Source organism: Syzygium oleosum, unplaced genomic scaffold (assembly GCF_021117445.2).
Source record: "Syzygium oleosum isolate NSW1041296 unplaced genomic scaffold, Sole_v2.1 Sole_v2.21, whole genome shotgun sequence".
Classification (NCBI taxonomy): Eukaryota; Viridiplantae; Streptophyta; class Magnoliopsida; order Myrtales; family Myrtaceae; genus Syzygium; species Syzygium oleosum.
This window is the reverse complement of record NW_026607505.1, coordinates 4,082,811-4,103,015: the sequence shown is the minus strand read 5'-3', so window position 1 is coordinate 4,103,015 and position 20,205 is coordinate 4,082,811. Positions and strand designations below refer to the sequence as shown.

Below are 20,205 nucleotides of genomic sequence, written 5' to 3'. Positions count from 1 at the left end.
GATTTACGTGCAACATACATATAATATATGTGCGAACAAGATAAACAAATGTATGGTTTGCCCTGGACAAGTATTCATGGTTTGCTCAAATGCTCGATCAAAGATGTCGTGCTTGAAAATTTCCAGAAATGCGTGTTCGTGAGTGAACTCCTCTTACTGTCACACGTTTTCTTGTTCATTTGCTATGCCTTCTTGTGATATTTGTGTTCATAAACATTGAATGACTGAAGTTTGAGAGATGATGGCCAACAGTCCTGGCAGGCGGTGGCTGCTAATGACGTTGGTGTTTTAATGACCGGTGGTGGCTGTTGACGATGGCCGTGCTTCGACGAGGGCCAAGAGTGGCCGGAAATGGAGGTTGGTTGATGTCGCTTGTCCACGGCTGGTTTGGAGAAGAAAAGGACAGCGTGAGGAGACGATCAGAAGTGATTAGAGTAGAAGGCATTTACCATGGACATTATATCAAGTGAATTTTTCTTTTATCCGTGCCATTGTCATTTCTCGAAAAAAAGGCTTTTTGGCCGGCCACCATTGCTCGAATGGTAAGACCACGAGTTCTTGCACGTAAACCAAATGTATACCACCACCAATAAACACCATATATAAAGTGATGCCGTTGCAGAATAAAGTTTATGCTCCTCAAATTACAAAACATAAAAGAAATTTTAGGTATAATTATTTTCATCCGTTCAATGTTGTTCTATCTAATTTGTAGAATATATGATGACATGAAAATCATGTTCAAGATTAAACTTTATACGGCGTAAAAATGAATTTCTCATCTAATCAATCATGCTAAACAAATCTCTAATTAATTCAAGCATATATTATATGTACCAGTAGTTGAGCTAATTATCTCGAAAGAAAGAAATCTACTAGAAAGTTACGTATTAATCTTTACTAGGTATTGCATGATTGTAGAGCAATATGAGGGAACGTCATATATCTAATGTGACATTAATTATCAGTGAGAAATGTGAGCATAATATATTAAATTTTTAAAAAAAATCGCATTTCCGTAGTGGGTTATGTAAGCATTTTGATTTACTTAGGTTTAGATAAAGGAAAGATGGCAACGAGGTAAAAAATGTCGAAATAGAAAAGTCCAAACGCAAGGGGACATAATTTAATTACAATGAAATTGAAGGGCATATTAAGAATCTGTTTGGCCGGAATTGCTCCCACGATGAAATATGTTTCACCATCGCATGCCAGTTGCAATGCATTCTGGCGGGCTTGAGCACTTTCACCGGGACCACCATGATCACCAACACGATCAGGACCGCTGCTAAGAACACAAAAAGCAGCAGAGCAATCCTCAGGAGGATCGGTTTTCTCAGAAACCAGTTAGCCGGAAAACGGAGAAGAGGGCAGGATGGCTTCTTATAGCTTTCTATTGAAAGCTGCTGTGCGTGGTGTCTTTCACCGTTGCACACTCAGATTACACTAATATCAACTGGCAGTGTTTATCGTATCAATAGCTACTACTTCGAAAGAATACGAGAAACAAACGCTTTCTTCTTTGCGCTTTTAACGTTGTTAACCTTCTATATTCATGCAATGTCCGTGCAATGTCAAGATATATCAAATAGAGAGATCTATGTGCAATATCTGTGCAATGTCCGTGCAACATACGTACAATGTACATGCAACATCCGTGCAATATACGTGCAATGTACATGCAAAATCCGTGCAACATACGTGCAATGTGCATGCAACATCCGTGCAACATAATTTGCCACGAAGTGTATTCGTCGGAAAATTCGTCGCTAATTTGCCTCGAAAAAATAAAAAAAAGTATTCTATTTTTTTATAAAAAAAAATTCGTGGCTAATTTGCCACGAAGTGTATTCGTCGCAAAATTAGCGACGAATTTTTTTCGTCGCTAATTCCGTCGCAAATTAGCCACGGAAAATTTTTTGTCGCAAATTCCGTCACAAATTAGGGACGAAAAATTTTCATCGCAAATTAGCCACGGAAAATATTTCGTCGCAAATTAGCCACGGAAAATATTTCGTCGCAAATTCCATCGCAAATTAGCGACGAATTTTCATCGCAAATTCCATCGCAAATTAGCGAAGAATTTTTTTGTCTCAAATTAGCGACGAATTTTTTTTTCGTCGAAATTGTCGAATTAGCGACGAATTTAGTTTTCGTCGCAAAAACAAATTTAGCGACGAATAATTTTTCGTCACTAATTTTCCGTGGCTAAATCCTTATTTTTTTGTAGTGATCCGACACGGTCATATCGACATATGATGGATACTAATAAAGGTATTTTGACTTGTATGACTGGGGCCGGTATAAGGGCTACTAAAGCAAATTCCTACAGTTTTTGGGAATCGCTCACTGTGGTCGGTCAACCCCTTTGAACCCTTTGCATCTCACTCTGATGCCCACCTTCACCTTCATGTCCTTCTGTATCTTCACGGGAACCCGACCCGCAAAACTGAAGGAGAACCCAAACCCCCACGGGTTTGGGTTGCAGTGCATCCTGGTGGGCTTCAGCACCTTCACCAGGACCACCACCACCAGGAGCACTGCTGCCAGGAGCACCACAACCAGCAGACCAACCCTCCGGGGTTTTCTCAGAAACCACTTTGCGGCATCTGTCACATTGCCCATCTTCAAAAAAAACACACGGCCGTTAAACTCCTTTAAAATTAAAAGTACAATTGGGAGAGTTATTCGGAGTTTAACGAGAGTTGGAGTCTAACGTGACACATAAAAGACATGAATAAGATTAAAGGTAAATAACAGAAAAATCAAATGCAACCTGTTTCCATAAATATTTATGCGTTTTCCAATTAAATTTTGAAATGTTCAATTCACAATATTTCATAGTAAGAGTCAAATTTCAAATGTAAATATCTAAAGCCAAGTTAAAAGCCACAGCCACATACACTAAACTATTCCTGCCACCTAGGTGGTTTGGCATCAAATTTACTGATGGGTTCTTTTGCCAAAAATCTGTAGATTAAAAACTCCAAAGTCCAAGGGATATAGCGAATATAATGCTCACTAATCCAACCAGATCCAACATGCTCCTAATGACCTCAGACTATTTATATGCTGTAGGAATATATGTGAAAAATGGAGCACTAGAAGGTTTTATTTTTCTTTCACAAAATGCTCCTTTATTGCCATTTAGCTACAATCATAGACACAGAAAGGGGAAAAAAAATAATCTAACCTCCAAATCTCGTTGGACCTTCCGGAGGTTCGTGCGCGTAAGTAAGATTGAAGAACTCCTTGGTCTGGTAATTGTAGAGGTGACCTGCAAGAGGATTACCATTCAGAGGGAATCATAAAGCTTCTACTTGACTTACTGGAACATCAAAGGCTGTCTTACTATCGCTATAATTTTTTGAACCCCAATGAATGCATGAAAACCTAAATTGGCAACATAATCTCCAGATCCAGTGGATGATAATCAGACAGTAGGGTAAGATAACATCAATAGATAATCAGGCGGTGTTTATCGTATCAATAGCTACTACTTCGAAAGAATACGAGAAACAAACGCTTTCTTCTTTGCGCTTTTAACGTTGTTAACCTTCTATATTCATGCAATGTCCGTGCAATGTCAAGATATATCAAATAGAGAGATCTATGTGCAAAATCCGTGCAACATAAGTGCAATGTACATGCAAAATCCGTGCAACATACGTGCAATGTACATGCAACATCCGTGCAACATACGTGCAATCTTGAGAAATACGAATGATCAATATAAATATCACTATGGTATGACTATGTGCATGTGTAAGTATATGTTTTCAATGTCATTGGGTTCTAATGTAGAGGTTCCGATGGTCCACCCATGTTCTGCGTTCTCGGCCTTCAGAGCCTGCACCTAATGAGAGCCAAAGTAGAAAGGTAGCAAAAGAAGATTATGCGTAGGTTACTTCTATAGTCATATTAGGAGCCCTTTACTCAGCTGAAGAGACTGATGATGTATTCCCTGATCATATTCTTATCTGAGATGTATAACTTAGAGCCCTTGATGAATCACATATTTGCTGGGCAACTTTAATCTCTATATAATAGCGTAATTTATTTCTTACAATAATTTTCCTGCATGGTGCTATGATTATATCTTTCTGTGTATTGCATGTCAATTTTCCTTTCGGTTTCTCACCTGACTAGCAGTGATTTTTCATGCAGGAACATTTGAAACAAAGTGATTTGTCATTTGTGTTCCGGTCACGGATAAACTTTTTTTCTCCAATATATGGCGCATTGCAAATATCTTTTCGGCCATCTCATGCTCCTTTGGGTTCTTTAAATTCTGTGGGTGGTGTCGCTACCCATATCAATGCAGTCAATTATGTCTCTCCTAGAAGTTGGTTAGCTACCTCTCATTTTGTTCTAGGATTCTTCCTATTCGTAGGTCATTTATGACACTAATATGAATCATGAATTCTCTGTTTACTTTGCCCATTCGTAAGTCATAGTTACTCAATTTGTACATGAATGGTCTCCTTAACATACAGAATATTCATAGTGCATTCAGTGAGAATCATATGGCCACTAATAATAGCTCATCAATGAAATCTTTAGTTGCAGAAGCTGTTTATCTGTCCCAGCAGATTGGTGTTGGTGCTTAAATCCTTTCCATGATTTCTACTTGTGTAGCCATTCTGGCAGTGCATCCGTGAGGCACGGTTGATAATTTGCTTTGAAGTTTGTCACATCCTGAAATTTACAATTACCTTCACTTGTTGCGGGAGTGGTCCCTTATATAATGTGAAAAGAACAGGCGAGCTTTTTTGGTAGCAGAATATGATGGGCAATCCTCTACAATCCAGTTAGGATGCCTTATACTTGCTGGGTTATTGTGTGATTTTCTGCTGGGGGAGGCTCTGCTGGGTTAAATGTTTTTTGGCTGACATCCTGAGTCTTTGACCGGCTTAATGTTGGGATTGAGGAACACTCAAGCTTTGCTTCGGGGTTCTAGCTTCTAGTTTGTGCTTTATTTGTTTATTTAGTAACCATTTGTTAGAGTTTGATATGTAGGGTCATCAACCTTCATAAGCCTACAATGAGATTTTTCAACATTGCATTCGCTCTGAAATTAGCTCCCACTGTTTCCATGGGCGATTGTCTTAGATAGCATCAATCTCTTGCCATCCCTTATTGCACTGCTCTTGTGTGAGAGAAAATCACTGAGCAGTTGGACTGGAGCTAAATAACAAGACAGTGGGAGAGGAAGGAACGCCAAGATGCTATGTGTAAGTTAGTAGAGGAGAAGGTGGATCTTATGCTAGTCGTTGGTGGGTGGAACTCAAGCAACACATCTCACCTACAAGAGATGGCTGAAGAACGTGGGATGCCCTCTTGTTGGGTTGACAGTGAGCAGAGAATAGGTCCTGGAAACAGAATAGCCTACAAATTGAGCGTAAGTCTGTACTTCGAAGTTGCACTCCTTCAGCAGATTTTAGTGTTTATGCCTTCTTTTACTGACTTTTGTGCTTTTTGTCGCGATAGCATGGAGAATTAGCGGAGAAAGAAAATTGGCTTCCAGAGAGTCCCATAGCAATTGGTGTAACATCAGGAGCTTCTACTGCGGATAAGGTAAGCTTCTAACCTGGTGAATTTCTATTGTGAGAACAGCTTTACTCCTTCATCAGCCCTTTCCTTTGGCTGCTTTCCCATTAACCTGGTGAATTTGGAAGTTATGTCACAGTTCTACGTTCGACCTCATGCTCCGTTTATGCTGTTGCTGCTTTCGGCTCACAGCCAAATCTTTAGGATCAATCAGCAAAATATTCTCCCTGGAGTATTGAATATGCCAGTGTATTTCATGCTAGACTTGAACGCAGCGACGGCGATCAGTGGCTTCAGAACTTTGTCATTCCTCATCCTGTTGTAGCCCCTCACATAAAGTGGACCTATTTTAACTTTTCTTTTCCTATTAAGCCTCAATATGTCTCAAGATCGAACCAACAAAGTGAATTTTACCAGCCCAATCACATTCCTAGATATTTATCGAAAATGAAATATTAGGGCTTCTGAATTTTCCATCCATTCTTATAAAAGCATTGCATTCTCATTGCCAGTGTCAAGCATGAGTACGAGGTATGGGATCATGAGCACACAAAATAAACCACATGCCAAGCAAACACCACAGAACAGCTCTTAGCCAAAGAAGTCCCGCTGGACCTTGACTCGACCACTGAGATCATGTTCACATACAATATCGTCTACGAGGTGAGCCTGAATGCTTAGTCTTAGCACACAGAAAACACAAGAATTGCATATCAGTATCTGAAGTAAGTTGTGTTGGCAGTGTGGCAGGGTTGAAAGTGGTACCCATTGGTACGACGACGAGCAACTATTCATTGATCCTCCATCTCCTCTGCTCTAGCGGCTCTCCTCCTCCTCTCTTGCATCATCGCGGGAATCTTCATAAGCTTCTTTTACAAAGAAGATGATGAATATGATCTGTTGAACTCCCAGCCTGAAGAGGACCTTCAGGGAGAAACCAGATGGGGAATTGTATTACAATACGTTTTTAGGCCGCCTTCAAATGTAACTTCACTGTGTGTTCACACAGCGGCGGGGGTCCAAGTGGTTGGGATGATGTTAATCGCTATAGTTGTGGTAATAGTTAGAAGAAACTTTGATTTCGAAGGAGAGCATGTAAGTTTGCCCATCAATCAACGAGGACTTGTGTCCATGATGATACTTTCCTGGGCCTTGATGGCACTAATCGCAGGCTACTCCTCAGCCAGTTTACAAAGAATCTTTGGAAAAACCGGATGGATTAAGAATGCTTTGCATGTAGGATTTGCCCTTCCGTGCATTTTCTTGACCACTTTCTTCTGTTTAAATGAATTGATCCAAGCTGAGCATTCTTCCGGTGCAATTTCACACCTTGCCATGTTAGTACTGATTCTCCTGGGGATGGGAATCTCTGTTCCATTGGTTGGCGTGGGAAGCTATCTGGGCTCCAAAGATTCTCTGATGGAAGATTCATCGTGGATGAACTAGACAGCCATCGAGGCGCCGAAGGGAGCGTGGTACAAGAAACCGAAGGAAGCGTGGTACAAGAAACCGGCCTTCTTAATTCTCATAGGAGGAATCAGTCCTTTGCAGTCACCGCGAAAGAACTTCGCCTTGTGTTGGTTGCTGTTTGGACAAGACAGCTTCACATTGCCTCAGATTCCTGCTTCATAGTACTCACTCTCTTCCTACTCCTCAGCGCCAACATGTTGATCGTGCTATGCTATTTCCAGCTGCGAAATAAGGATCACCGGTGGTGGGGAATTCATTCTTAAGTGCCGGCTCCTCCACGCTAGATGTCTTCCTGTACTCCATGGTCTACTTCTTTGTGCAGTTAAAGATGGCATAGCCAGTTCAGACCATCCTCTACTTCGGATACATGCTGATTGCCTCCTATGCAATCTTCGTTGTGACCAGCGCCGTTGGTTTTTATTCTTGCTTCTGGTCCGTAAGGAAGGTTCATTCCATACAGGATCGACAGGGCACATCAGGGAAGTTCACTTTTTCCATCTGGCACACTCTAATAACGTTAAAACATACGATGACCAACCTACTTACCAAGTGACGAATCAAATTTGAATGAAATCACAACAGTTGTTTGTTGGAATCCTGATATCAGTTTCTTCTGTTTGTTTAAAGAATTATGGTGAAGTTTGGTTGAAGTGCATATGGCACACCTTGAAAGAATCTAGTCCTTCCATTGTTGGAACTTACATTTTATAAGGTTTATTGAATTATTGAATACCTATGACTCTATATCATTTTCACCGGGCTATCATCGTCCAAAGTTTAAATCTGAATTCTTACTCACCTGTTCTTCCACTGCTATAACGAAACGCAGCGCCAGATCCAAGATAACAAGCTAGGATCTTTTCCCTCGCGAAATAGATAATCTTGACCCGATGAAGGATTATGTAACGAACCATATCGAGTTTTCTTTGGTGCTTCCTGTGGTCTTAATCAACGGGTCGAAGTCACGAAACCCAGATACCATGCCGGAAACTAAACATAATCTCCTCAAACTATGCCATTGACGAGAGAGAGATTGGTTCATATTGATATTATCATATGTTTACCAGTTCCTGGCATCCACAATTTCATATACTTTATGCTCCAAGATAATTTCTCAGCACTTGCCAATACCAATTAAAACCCAGTCTTTGTTTTATGATATGGTGTTTGGTGAGATGTGATTTATCAGCGACAACATGGTGTGCTTTCCTTTTCATTTGCTTAACCTTTTTTCTTTCTGAACTTTTAACCTCCTTTTCCCTTTTGAAAGTACTTTCATAAGTAGGTAAAATATTTTTCAAGTACTTCAGTTGTGGCTTATTATACCTACTTTTCCAAGAAATTTCACAGTTCTTTGTCTGGTTTGGCCAAGTTCTTCCAATGAATTTCGTTGCTTCTTAATATTCTACATAAGACATATATCTTCCTTTCCAAAGGAATTCAACTTATAGGTCAAAGTGCAGAATTTTCTCAGTGAATTCCAACATGCATATGCATCTCATTTGTAGGTAGACTCTGGTCCTTGATTCTCTTACCTGTCAGCATCAGTAGTAAGTAGAAAAGACTTGACCTTGTGCATGAGCAAGTGAACCCTGTTAGGTTCTAGTCATGATTAGGTAATTAGCGAGTTAATTAAATTCTGAATCTCGGAGTTTGGTTTTCGCTTGACCAAACTTCTCGGGACCAGGTATCGAGGCAGTCATTCGCGACGAATTCGTTGGTCCCGACGTCGGCTAGCTTCGGGTGAGCCCGGAAAAATGGGCATGGTTTGCAGGTGATCCAAAGTGAGGAAAATAATTGTAATTACAGCTAAGAGCAGGATGAATAAGGACTGTAAGTAATTTGAGAAACTTATATGAACCCTCTTGAATCTTTTGGTATCTGTGTCTGAATCAGTCCATGAATCAGAGTTGGTGACAGGGAGGTGACAGCGTGAATACAGTGATTTTATGGGGGACCACGTCGGATTTTCTTAGCAGATACCAAACATGTGAGGACCCAAACCAGATGTTGACAAAGACCAAGTCGCCAACACGCGAGCTTAAATCCAGGTCACTTCTATTTCTCTGTCCTATTTTTTAGATTTTCATCAGAAAAAAGTTTTTTTATCTGACAAAATATGTGGTCTTTGATCTTATAGAAGAGTTCCCAATTTTCATTAAAAATGAAAGCGAAAATAGTTTTTTGATTTTGTATTTACTCGAAAATTAATTCGACCAGTAAATATAAATCGCATCAAATTTCATGATCTTTCAATTTTATCGTGACCTCATGATCTTATCGGAAAAGTACTTAGCCTTTTAAGTTTGTTTCAAATCTACCCTCTGTCCTTCAACACTATTTGTCAGAGGGAATATTTCATTGGATTTCCTATCAAATTCCAATTTTACTCGTACGGTTAGTTTTTGTAATTTCCTTCCACTCTTTTTTTGATTTTATCTTTTAAATCGGAATATATCCGGCTTTATATAGATCATTTTTGTTTATCAGAGTTATTGTAAGATTATCTAAATGAATAGAATATTAAAAATTATCGCTTTTTCTTTCATAGAAATTTTGGCCTTTATGGGAACTTTGCAAAAACGTAATGCTGATAAGGGCAATATGGATACTGAAATATACTTTCTTATAATTTATGTTGATAATCTAAAAAATGTGGAGATAAAATTGAAAAGAGGAGAGGAGGTGACGACTTCTATTGTTATTATAGGGATTTATATCTCAATGGATCTATAGAAGAGGCTTATTTTCCAGAACTTTTTGCTAACAAAAAAAAAATCTTTTTAGTGTTTTGAAATCAGTTTCTCTTAATTTTTTTTAATGTTTCTAAATGCTGCCAAAAAAATTTCCGGACGGCAAAAAACAACAATTTATGTCTAAATATTTTTGTAGGCGATGAAAATATTTTTCGGTCATTCATTTCTATAAGTAATGCAATCGATCATTTTTAAGAAAATATATTTTTTTAAATTATTCATTTTTTACAAAAACAAATGGAGCCTAAATTAAATTTGTTCCCCAAACTGTGCTACATCCACAATCCAAGGCAATTGCCATGTCAATTTGAAGATGAATATCCCACATAGTAGATTCTATGAATTGATTCCACAGAGAATTTCTTTTTGGTTTCCCCCACTCATTGCATCCCTACAAAGAAACAAGCAAAACGAAGGTTGGTTTAACCTTATTAGGTTGATGAGTTGGAACATCACTATATTCTGTCCACCTCTAAAAGTTCACTTTTTTTTTTTGGTTACAATTCTCAATTAGATCAGAAATCACCCTTCTTTGGGAGAATCATTACTTGTCTTGAAATATAATCACTATATTTTTTAGGATCTAATGTGAGGAACATCTTCATTCCTTAAAAGAGATGAGCCCATTGTGAAAGAGAATCTGCCAACAAAGATTCACAGATTTCCCAACAAGGAAAACAGGGAAAGATCAGTCCTTCTTTGGGGATCCAGAAATTGGGAAGGAACTTCTGCTAACCATTTTGATCCATTAGAACTCAATCTTGTTCCCTTCAATTCCTTCCATTCGTTCGGTCGAGGCTTTGGATCTTTGTTCATGTCATTCAGGAAAAAAGAACAGTTAAAAAGCTGTCCTTTTCTTCCATTGGAGTGCAGCCACCAGCCACCAACCATTTCCACCAGATCTCGAAGTCACAAATTCTTGGTTTTTTTTTTATTCAAAGATACTGTTTCCCAGATACCCAGAAATATATGAATCCTCGTCCCTTTTGGGTTGTGAAAATAAACGACACTACGCCTCAACAACCCACCACCCCACTTACTCCAATGGAATGTCAAAAAAAACTGCAACTTGAAACCATTGTTGTTCTTCTTCTTCAACAGCAACATTAGCTTCTGCTAAATCTCCTTCCTTTTCCTTACCAAAACTCCTTCCCTTCTCTCTTTCTTTCGGTTTTGGGCGCTATGGAACGTGCAAGGCGTTTGGCGAACCGGGCGATCTTGAAACGGATCGTCTCGGAGTCGAAGCAACATCGCCACCATGAATCTGTGTTGGATTCTTCATCCCCTGCAATGTATGCCCCTTCAAGGTATGTATCTTCGCTGTCTGCATGTAGCTCAATGCACAAGAACTCGAGATCAGGGATGTTGCTGGGTAGAAATGTGTCGTATAATGTTGGTCATGGTATTGGGTCACAAATAAGAACGATCTCTCTCGAGGCATTGAAACCGAGTGATACTTTCGCTCGCCGACACAACTCAGCGACTCCGGAAGAGCAGGCGAAAATGGCCGAGTCCTGTGGGTTCGGTAGTCTTGATGCTCTGATCAATGCCACCGTGCCTAAATCGATCCGTATAGAATCCATGAGGTTCTCTAAGTTTGATGGAGGGTTGACAGAGAGCCAAATGATTGAGCACATGAAGAATCTGGCATCGAAAAACAAGGTCTTTAAGTCATTTATTGGTATGGGGTACCATAACACCTCTGTTCCACCGGTTATATTGAGGAACATCATGGAAAACCCAGGTTGGTATACTCAGTACACGCCCTACCAAGCTGAGATATCGCAGGGCCGTTTGGAGTCTCTGCTCAATTTCCAGACCATGATCACCGATCTCACCGGCCTGCCCATGTCAAATGCTTCCTTGCTCGATGAGGGAACCGCTGCCGCTGAGGCGATGGCAATGTGTAACAATATTCTGAACGGAAAGAAGAAGACTTTTGTGATCGCGAACAATTGTCACCCACAAACCATTGACATATGCAAGACTAGAGCAGACGGTTTCGATCTTAAGGTTATTACAGCCGATCTTAAGGATATTGATTACAAGTCCGGCGACGTTTGTGGGGTCCTTGTACAGTACCCTGGAACTGAAGGTGAGGTGTTGGATTATGGGGAGTTTGTCAAGAATGCACATTCTCATGGGGTTAAGGTTGTTATGGCGACCGATTTGTTGGCATTGACAATGTTGAAGCCTCCGGGTGAATTTGGGGCAGATATTGTTGTGGGTTCCGCACAGAGGTTTGGTGTGCCAATGGGATATGGAGGTCCTCATGCCGCTTTCCTTGCAACCTCTCAAGAGTACAAGAGGTTGATGCCCGGACGGATTATTGGCGTGAGTGTTGATTCCTCAGGGAAGCCTGCTCTGCGTATGGCAATGCAAACGAGAGAGCAACATATCCGCAGAGACAAGGCTACAAGCAACATCTGCACTGCACAGGTATATAACCTCACTCATAGGTTCAGTGCGTTATCCTTTTTCCTTTTTTGCTTTTTATTTTGTATGTTTTATAGAATTAGTAGAGGTAGTTATGCTCATTTCATGGAGCTCAAGACTATTGGATTGGAACTGATTTAGTTCTAGTTTTGTGAGAGGGCAGATTTTTTATTCAGAGCTCTTGATAGTGAGTGCCTGTGATGACTTGTTTTGACTTTGACTTATTCTTGTCTGTGTAGGCATTACTTGCAAACATGGCTGCCATGTTTGCTGTTTATCATGGCCCTGAAGGTCTTAAAACAGTTTCTCAACGTGTTCACGGTCTAGCTGGAGCCTTAGCTCTGGGATTGAAGAAACTTGGGATTGTGGAAGTCCAGGGGCTTCCTTTCTTTGATACTGTGAAGGTTAAGTGTCCCGATGCACATGCAATTGCTGATGCTGCTTACAAGAAAGAGATGAACTTGAGGGTTGTGGACAAAAACACCGTAAGCATCATTCGTATCTGTTCTGCTTGTCACTCTGTTGAAGTATGTAAATTTTCTGGCACGAAATGATTTGAGATTAATTGCTGCTGGCAGATCACTGTCTCATTCGATGAGACTACCACTTTGGAGGATGTCGACAAGCTTTTCTCAGTATTTGCATGTGGCAAGCCTGTGAGTGCAAGCAGTCTTTCTTGGGCTATGAGTTGATTAACTGCTGCAGTAATTCCATTTTTTGACTGGTTCCTCAGGGAAAAAATTATATGCAGGTCCCATTCACTGCCGCATCACTTGCACCAGAGGTTGTTTCCTTGATTCCAACTGGGCTTATAAGGGAGACTCCATATCTGACGCATCCGATCTTTAACACGTAATTGCCTTTGAGATGATTTGGTTTCCATCTGTCTGCTAATGTGCCCGACTCTGACTCTTATATTGGTTCTAATAGGTATCACACCGAGCACGAGCTGCTCAGATACATCCATAGGCTGCAGTCCAAGGATTTGTCTCTGTGCCATAGTATGATTCCATTGGGATCTTGCACGATGAAATTGAACGCTACCACGGAGATGATGCCTGTGACATGGCCCAACTTTACAGACATACATCCTTTCGCCCCAGCTGAGCAGGCTGAGGGTTATCAGGTAATTTGCTGTGAATCTTTATATGAATTTTACAAATATAGTAGATGTCGTTAAGGCCAGATTCATTTGAATACAAGCTAATGCAAGAATGAGATTGGTCTCAATCTTTCAGGAAATGTTCAATGATTTGGGCAAACTGCTGTGTACGATTACCGGGTTTGATTCTTTCTCTTTGCAACCCAATGCTGGTGCAGCTGGAGAATATGCAGGTCTCATGGTCATCCGCGCGTATCACTTGGTATGGTGACAGAAAAGCCATATATTTACTGGTTGCTTCCTCTCTCAGTCAATGATTGGTGTGAAAGCAGCATTAAATGCTTAAGTTGTGAACTTTTTCTAGAAACAGAAAAGAAAAATGCAGACATGCCTTTGGCAACGGCTACTATTAACACTTTTTCTTCAAGTACTTTCATATAGAAAGATCTGTAAGAGTTTCTGATGTGGCAGAAGAATAATGTAGTTTGACATTTACAGAGCATGACCAGATGTTTTATCTTCAAAGTATTCAGATTTTCAGACTGTTGTGATATGCCTGCTGATTGTCTGTTTCTTACTCTTCCAATTATTGGCACGTGTGGCAGTTCATTCAATTAATTGCATTCTCCTTCACAGTACTTTCTTAACTAAACCCATCCTGGTGCTGCATTTTAATTAGTCTGCTTATTTTGGTTACTGATTTGGTGCCTTAGGCGAGAGGGGACCATGATCGCAATGTGTGCATCATTCCTGTCTCTGCTCATGGGACAAATCCTGCCAGTGCTGCTATGTGTGGTATGAAAATCGTTGCTGTTGGAACTGACGCCAAGGGTAATATCAACATTGAGGAGCTGAGAAAAGCAGCAGAAGCAAATAGAGATAACTTGTCTGCCCTTATGGTGAGCCTAATTTCTCATTAACTGGAAAATAATTTTTCATAGATTTCAGACTGGTGATATAATCAGGACCTTGTTATTTATCTTGTTTCAATGCGAACTTCAGGTCACATATCCTTCAACCCATGGAGTGTATGAGGAAGGCATAGATGAGATATGCAAGATAATTCACGACAATGGAGGTCAAGTGTACATGGATGGAGCAAACATGAATGCACAGGTTTGTTTTTTCCTTTTTGCTGCACTCGAGCAATATTGATTCTACTCAAGCTATATTGATTCTATTTCTCGGACACCTGAGAGGTGTGGTTCATAGCTACTATTCTCAACTGTCCAATCATTAGCGTTTTACTTGATAACACTTGAAATGCTCAAATTAGTCAGAGATGCACCTTGACATATGATCCAGATTATAATTGTTAGTGCGCAGTCAGGTTATGAAAGAGGAGTAGTTGATTAGTGTGCAGTAGTTCTTCGTCCTGAGAAAAATTCAAGTTCAATGCCTGGTGTGCGAGGTATCTTTCAGCATATTAAATCTAATTTAATATATTTGGTTCTTGTAGGTGGGTTTGACAAGCCCAGGATTTATTGGAGCCGATGTTTGTCATCTCAATCTCCACAAAACATTTTGCATTCCACATGGAGGCGGTGGTCCAGGCATGGGTCCTATTGGTGTGAAGAAGCACTTGGCACCTTTTCTGCCTTCGCATCCAGTAGTATGTACTTTTCAGACATGAAAATAATTTACTGTTTTTTCTCTGTCATCACATTATGATCCTCCGTGATGGTAATTGGACCAAATAGACGTTGTGTCATCGGTGTATGCTACCGAAATTCTGCTGCATAGAGGCCTGTCTAATTAAGTTATTAATCTTTTATACTTTTGTCTTAAAGGTTTCTACGGGTGGTATACCAGCCCCAGATAAGTCCCAGCCATTGGGTACAATTTCCGCTGCTCCATGGGGCTCGGCACTTATCTTGCCGATATCATACACTTACATAGCCATGATGGGATCTAAGGGACTCACTGAAGCATCAAAGATAGCAATTTTGAATGCAAACTACATGGCAAAACGTTTGGAGGTTTGTCCTTTTTGTCCTTTAATTATCTTTTTGTTGCTCTTGCTCCTTTGTATACTTGATTCGTCATAAATCTCAGTGTAGTGCAGTGCAATAGGTGCATGTTCCATCTTGGCTTTGTTGCCAAACTTCCGAAGAATATTTCTTTTTCTTTAGTGGTTGTCTTCTCACTGGAAGAGAATGTAACAAAGTTGCAGAAATGAGGATCTCGTAATCTTGTGGGAAACAACTATGGCCTAATTTGTCATCTCATCGTCTGTACTCTGGTTTGCAGAACTACTACCCCATCTTGTTCCGTGGAGCCAATGGGACAGTTGCCCATGAATTCATTGTTGACCTAAGGGGCTTTAAGGTAGTGTGTATTCAGTTAATGTCTTATATGTTTGCCTTTTGTTGGTTTTTAATCAACTGGGCAAGCTATTCTATTGCAGAATACTGCTGGAATCGAGCCTGAAGATGTCGCAAAACGTCTAATGGACTATGGATTCCATGGACCAACCATGTCATGGCCAGTCCCTGGCACACTGATGATTGAACCCACTGAAAGTGAAAGCAAGGTAATGACAAGCAAGAACACGATCTTTTCAGTTTTCTTTTGTCCAAGGTCTTTGAAACAACTTAGCAGTAACGGATCATTTGTTGCAGGCTGAGTTGGACAGATTCTGCGATGCTCTCATCTCCATTAGAGAAGAAATTGCACAAATCGAAAAGGGAAAAGCTGATGTCCACAACAATGTCTTGAAGGTATGAGAAGAATGGTATCTTTACGGGGAGCTTCTAGAGTACTTGTTAATAAGCTTTGGCGAATAAAAATTAAAAGTACAACAAGTGCAATACAGAGTATTTTTTTCACATCAGTTGAAAAGTCGTCACTTCAAAACGATCTAATGTTCAAATGCACAAGAAATATATTTAGACAAGTTTAGGACACTCATCCATTCTCCTATCGATTTCTTTTACACAATCAAGGTTGGATATATAAATGCTTCGACTGAACTTTTTTACTTGATGATCTTCTGTGGAACTTCTAATTTTGGATATATTTTAGTCTGCTCCCCACCCACCATCATTGCTTATGGGAGACTCATGGACAAAGCCGTATTCTCGGGAATATGCAGCTTTTCCAGCTTCCTGGCTCCGTACCGCAAAGTTCTGGCCATCCACGGGTATGTCTACCTTATCTTATTCGACCATGTGCAACGTTATATGCAAATGGTTGTTTCGACTGATGCTGCTTTCATCATGAGATTTAGGCTATACTCCGGAATGTTGACTTAAAATATTGCATATCCATTGAATTTTGAAGTATGACACCTCCTTAAATGGAAAGTATGGGTTTTCAAATTTTAAAATATGGTTCGTTGTTACGTACCCGGAACATCATCTTCGTGTTACCACAAAGTTAAACTAAAATAATAGCTTATGCTGTGGATATCAGTAGATACTATATGTAGCTGCTACCGCATTGCATGTTCATAGTGAACAGCTACCATGATCTTCTTATTTCGCCTCCTTTGCAACCCCAGAAGTTTTCCATTTAATCTTTTCTCCAAGCATGATTCAAGGGATACATTTCTTTCCAAAATTTTGTTTAAAGCTTAGATTTGAAATTCTGTTTGATGATCATGATATGTATGCTATCTATTTTCAACTACTGGTATTTTCAAAGATGGGTATAGAACTTGTAGAGTGTGAGTTTGGGTATAGTGAAGTCTGGGGTGGCAGCTATTTAGAATGTTTTATTCATGTCTGTTTCAAGTGCTTCCCTGCCAAAGAAAAGAATACAAAAGAAACTAATTATTCTTCTTGTGTGCTGCTCAACATTCTACCAGGACGCATTGACAATGTGTATGGTGACCGCAACCTCATCTGCACTCTCCAGCCAACATCACAAGTTGTTGAGGAGCAAGCAGCGGCTACCGCCTAGAATCTCTCTCTCTCTCTGCCAAAAAGAAGCAATCCCTCAATGTATATAAGTTGCCAATGTGGCACACTCCACATCTGGTGATATTTAGTTCCTATGATGTCATTATCTTAAAACGATGAATAACAGGGGTTGCTAATTGCAACCCAAGCATTATTCTTCACTTATCTGTTCCATCTGTCTTGGCCACGATCCGATTTTAAGCATTTAAACAGTAGGGAGAAGCAGCAAATTGTAAGCACCGGTCTGATTGCACATCACCTTTTCAAATATCACTCGACGCCTAAGCAGAACACTAAGAAGGGTAAAAACTGACCACTCTGGATCTGTGTTGACCAAAGTAATAAAAGTCTTGAATGAGAGCGGACTTAAGAAGGATCATTCACGAATGAATGAATTATATGTAGCAAAAGAATTAAGAGTACACCAATACCATAAAAAGGAGGTTTAAAATTATAGAAAACATCTTATTCTGTACATGTGTTGTCTATACACACTGAGAGGTACAAATTCAATTGTTATCTCAAGAATGCGGATAATAGCCAAGGCCTGCAAATGAGAGTTGAACTCAACTTTATGAGGGTATTATATGGAAGTGCTTCGTCCCTTCTATTGGTCCCAGTAGTTCCTGAGCTGGGACATGTGCAAGAGAAGCTCGTCTCTTCCTAAACCGGTGACGCTGCTAGTCATGATCCACGGAGGATGCTCCCGGTAGCTTTCCCTAATCACTTCCTGGAAGCTCCTTATGTTCTCATCAGGCCTCTTCCCTCCCTTCATCTTGTCGCATTTTGTGAAAACGAAGGTTAGAGGTATCTGAACAAGTGGAGAAGAGTAACATCATCAGTACGTTCAGCCACTGTTGAATGTTGATTCTACAACTAAGAAACTAAGAAAGCAGTGTACTTTGTTGCGTCCCAGCCAATTTGCACAATCAAGGTCAATCTTTTGAGGAGGAACACTCGCATCGATAAGAAGTAAGACGGCAACTAGCGTATCTCTGTTCAAAAAGTAGCCCTTTGTAAATGCTGACCAATCCATTCGAACAGATCCCGGGGCCTTAGCAAACCTATGAATGAGCAAGAAATCCACAGAGCAAATGACTTAATCTCATGTTCAAGAACCTAACGCATCAGAATATCTCATCCAAAGACAAGGTCAAGATGGTTAATAAACAGATAATATAGCATGTCCATGGTCACCTTGCCTCGACCCCGACATGCTCAAATGTGGAAATTAAACCACGGTCAATCTCAAGAGTATTAACGATAAGAATTAACTAATTGCAAGGGTACCACACAATATAAACACTTGGTTGGAATCTACAAATCTACTGCCAAAGGACTGTGATTAATGATTGCAGATCACAACCTATAACTGGAAGCGGGTATATCAAAGGCAGGTCCCAAACTGCAGTAAGACACCAAAAGCTAAATCTATTGCAAGGTTAATAGCTCAGCGCCTGCAGGTAAATCATAACATGATACTACCCTAGAAAGACAAGCTGGAATTCTAGGAAGCAAAAAGGAAGCCTACAACGTTTAAGCAGTTTCCATTAGTCAGATAACCTAGAAACAAAATCACAAAAGATGAAAGGAACTATTGTAAACGCTAAAAGCAGAGTTTATAGCACAAAATCTGACACAACGCAGGATCAATTCTAGGAAGTGCAATATATTTTGCATTTATATATATTCACATATCTGCAGACATCCATAACAACTTATGCGCTTCTAGAAAGATATACATCAGGCATTCGACGAAACTGTCAAGTTACAAAAGCAGAAATGAAAAGCCAGGTATGATTACTTTTATGGATATACAAATTTACTTCTTCTGCATCAGGATTCATGGCAAAAGATGGAAACTACTCCTTCGCCGCTTGTCAAAGGGTCCATTACGTGAAGAACAGAAAGACCCAAAATTGAAGACGGAATTCCCAGCATGTACATCTTAGCTAAAAGAATTACCGCCTCGGCATATCCAAAGCGACGAATCAAATATGCTCAAACCATTTAAGCCTGATTAATCAAGTTTCAGAAGCTCGTCAAAAAGTTGCGATCTAATGGTTTTTCACTTTCCCACTCTAACAACTTCGAATCGACTCACCTCACTCAATTAGTTGCAGCATTGCAGAAACAAAACTTACATATTAGCTCACATTCTGTGATTTTTTTTGCATTTATAAGCTGCCACACGACATAAGAAGTTCGAGCAAGTCAAAAGACAGGTGCTTAAAGCTCACCCATAACCCGGCAAATCCACAATATACCAACTCTTGTTCACCAAGAAGTGATTTATAAGCTGAGTCTTGCCTGCAACATAAATCATCACATCAATCAATCAATCAGCTCATCCCTCGCCAACAAAGTCAAACCACACGAAACAACGTCATTTGACGACCACTATAAAAAGACACAAAACATCATTTGACGACGGAAAAAAAGAAGACCTGGTTTCTTGGATGTAAGCGCAACTTCCTTCTTCCGCACCAGAGCATTGATAAGCGAAGACTTGCCCACATTCGACCGACCCAGAATCGCAAACTCGGGCCTCCCGTCTTTGGGACAGTCCTTGGCCCTCCCGCTGCTCTTCACGAACTCCACCTCCTTGACCTGGGCGTGACCCGCGTAGGGCCCGGCGACGATGTTCGACCCGGGGAGCACCATGTCTTCGGATACCTCGGCCGGGTCAACCCCGGGCGGGACGAAGAACACCTTCCGGAAGATCCCGGCCGAGTCCGAGGCCGAGGCCGGCGGGCTCGCGTTCCTGGAAGCGGAGGCGTGGAAGCTCAGGCCGGAGTGCGAGAGAGGAGGGCTCCTGAGAGGGAGCGAGAAGAGCGGGGCGTTCGGAGATGGCCGGAGCGACGGTGGAAGAAGAAGAAGGGAGGTGGAGTGCAGGGTGAAGAGGCGACTTCGCAGCGCAATCGCCATTGCCGGAGAGGGAAGAGATGCTCCGCTTTGCTTTGCTCTGCTCCGAGCTGCAGCTGAGCCC

The 20,205-nt window shown here is 40.7% G+C and overlaps 2 protein-coding genes and 1 long non-coding RNA gene across 4 annotated transcripts; 2 read left to right on the top strand and 1 right to left on the bottom strand.

The window, feature by feature from the left end:
• The first annotated feature begins 4,389 nt into the window (after positions 1 to 4,389).
• On the top strand, positions 4,390 to 6,690 carry LOC130140727 (uncharacterized). Of its 2 annotated transcripts, XR_008818717.1 has the most exons (5): positions 4,390 to 4,446; positions 5,177 to 5,401; positions 5,491 to 5,577; positions 6,063 to 6,213; positions 6,293 to 6,690. It is a non-coding gene; the product is annotated as an uncharacterized LOC130140727 (long non-coding RNA). The 2 variants fall into 2 exon arrangements; XR_008818716.1 differs by lacking the exon at positions 4,390 to 4,446 and having other exon boundaries at positions 4,453 to 5,401.
• A 3,695-nt stretch (positions 6,691 to 10,385) lies between these two features.
• On the top strand, positions 10,386 to 17,377 carry LOC115671054 (glycine dehydrogenase (decarboxylating), mitochondrial). The gene is made up of 15 exons (XM_030592517.2): positions 10,386 to 12,215; positions 12,452 to 12,697; positions 12,791 to 12,868; positions 12,964 to 13,064; positions 13,143 to 13,338; positions 13,451 to 13,576; positions 14,028 to 14,213; positions 14,317 to 14,430; positions 14,774 to 14,926; positions 15,105 to 15,293; positions 15,565 to 15,642; positions 15,722 to 15,847; positions 15,936 to 16,034; positions 16,339 to 16,456; positions 17,123 to 17,377. The coding sequence occupies exons 1-15, from the start codon at positions 10,959 to 10,961 to the stop codon at positions 17,215 to 17,217; spliced, it is 3,162 nt and encodes a 1,053-aa protein (XP_030448377.2). The 5' UTR covers positions 10,386 to 10,958; the 3' UTR covers positions 17,218 to 17,377.
• Positions 17,378 to 17,644: 267 nt separating this feature from the next.
• LOC115671055 (GTP-binding protein At2g22870) lies at positions 17,645 to 20,205 on the bottom strand. Its single transcript, XM_056320840.1, has 4 exons — positions 19,664 to 20,205; positions 19,457 to 19,526; positions 18,118 to 18,280; positions 17,645 to 18,027 (listed from the first exon to the last, which is right to left on the bottom strand). Exons 1-4 carry the CDS (start codon positions 20,142 to 20,144, stop codon positions 17,824 to 17,826), a joined length of 918 nt encoding a protein of 305 aa, XP_056176815.1. The 5' UTR covers positions 20,145 to 20,205; the 3' UTR covers positions 17,645 to 17,823.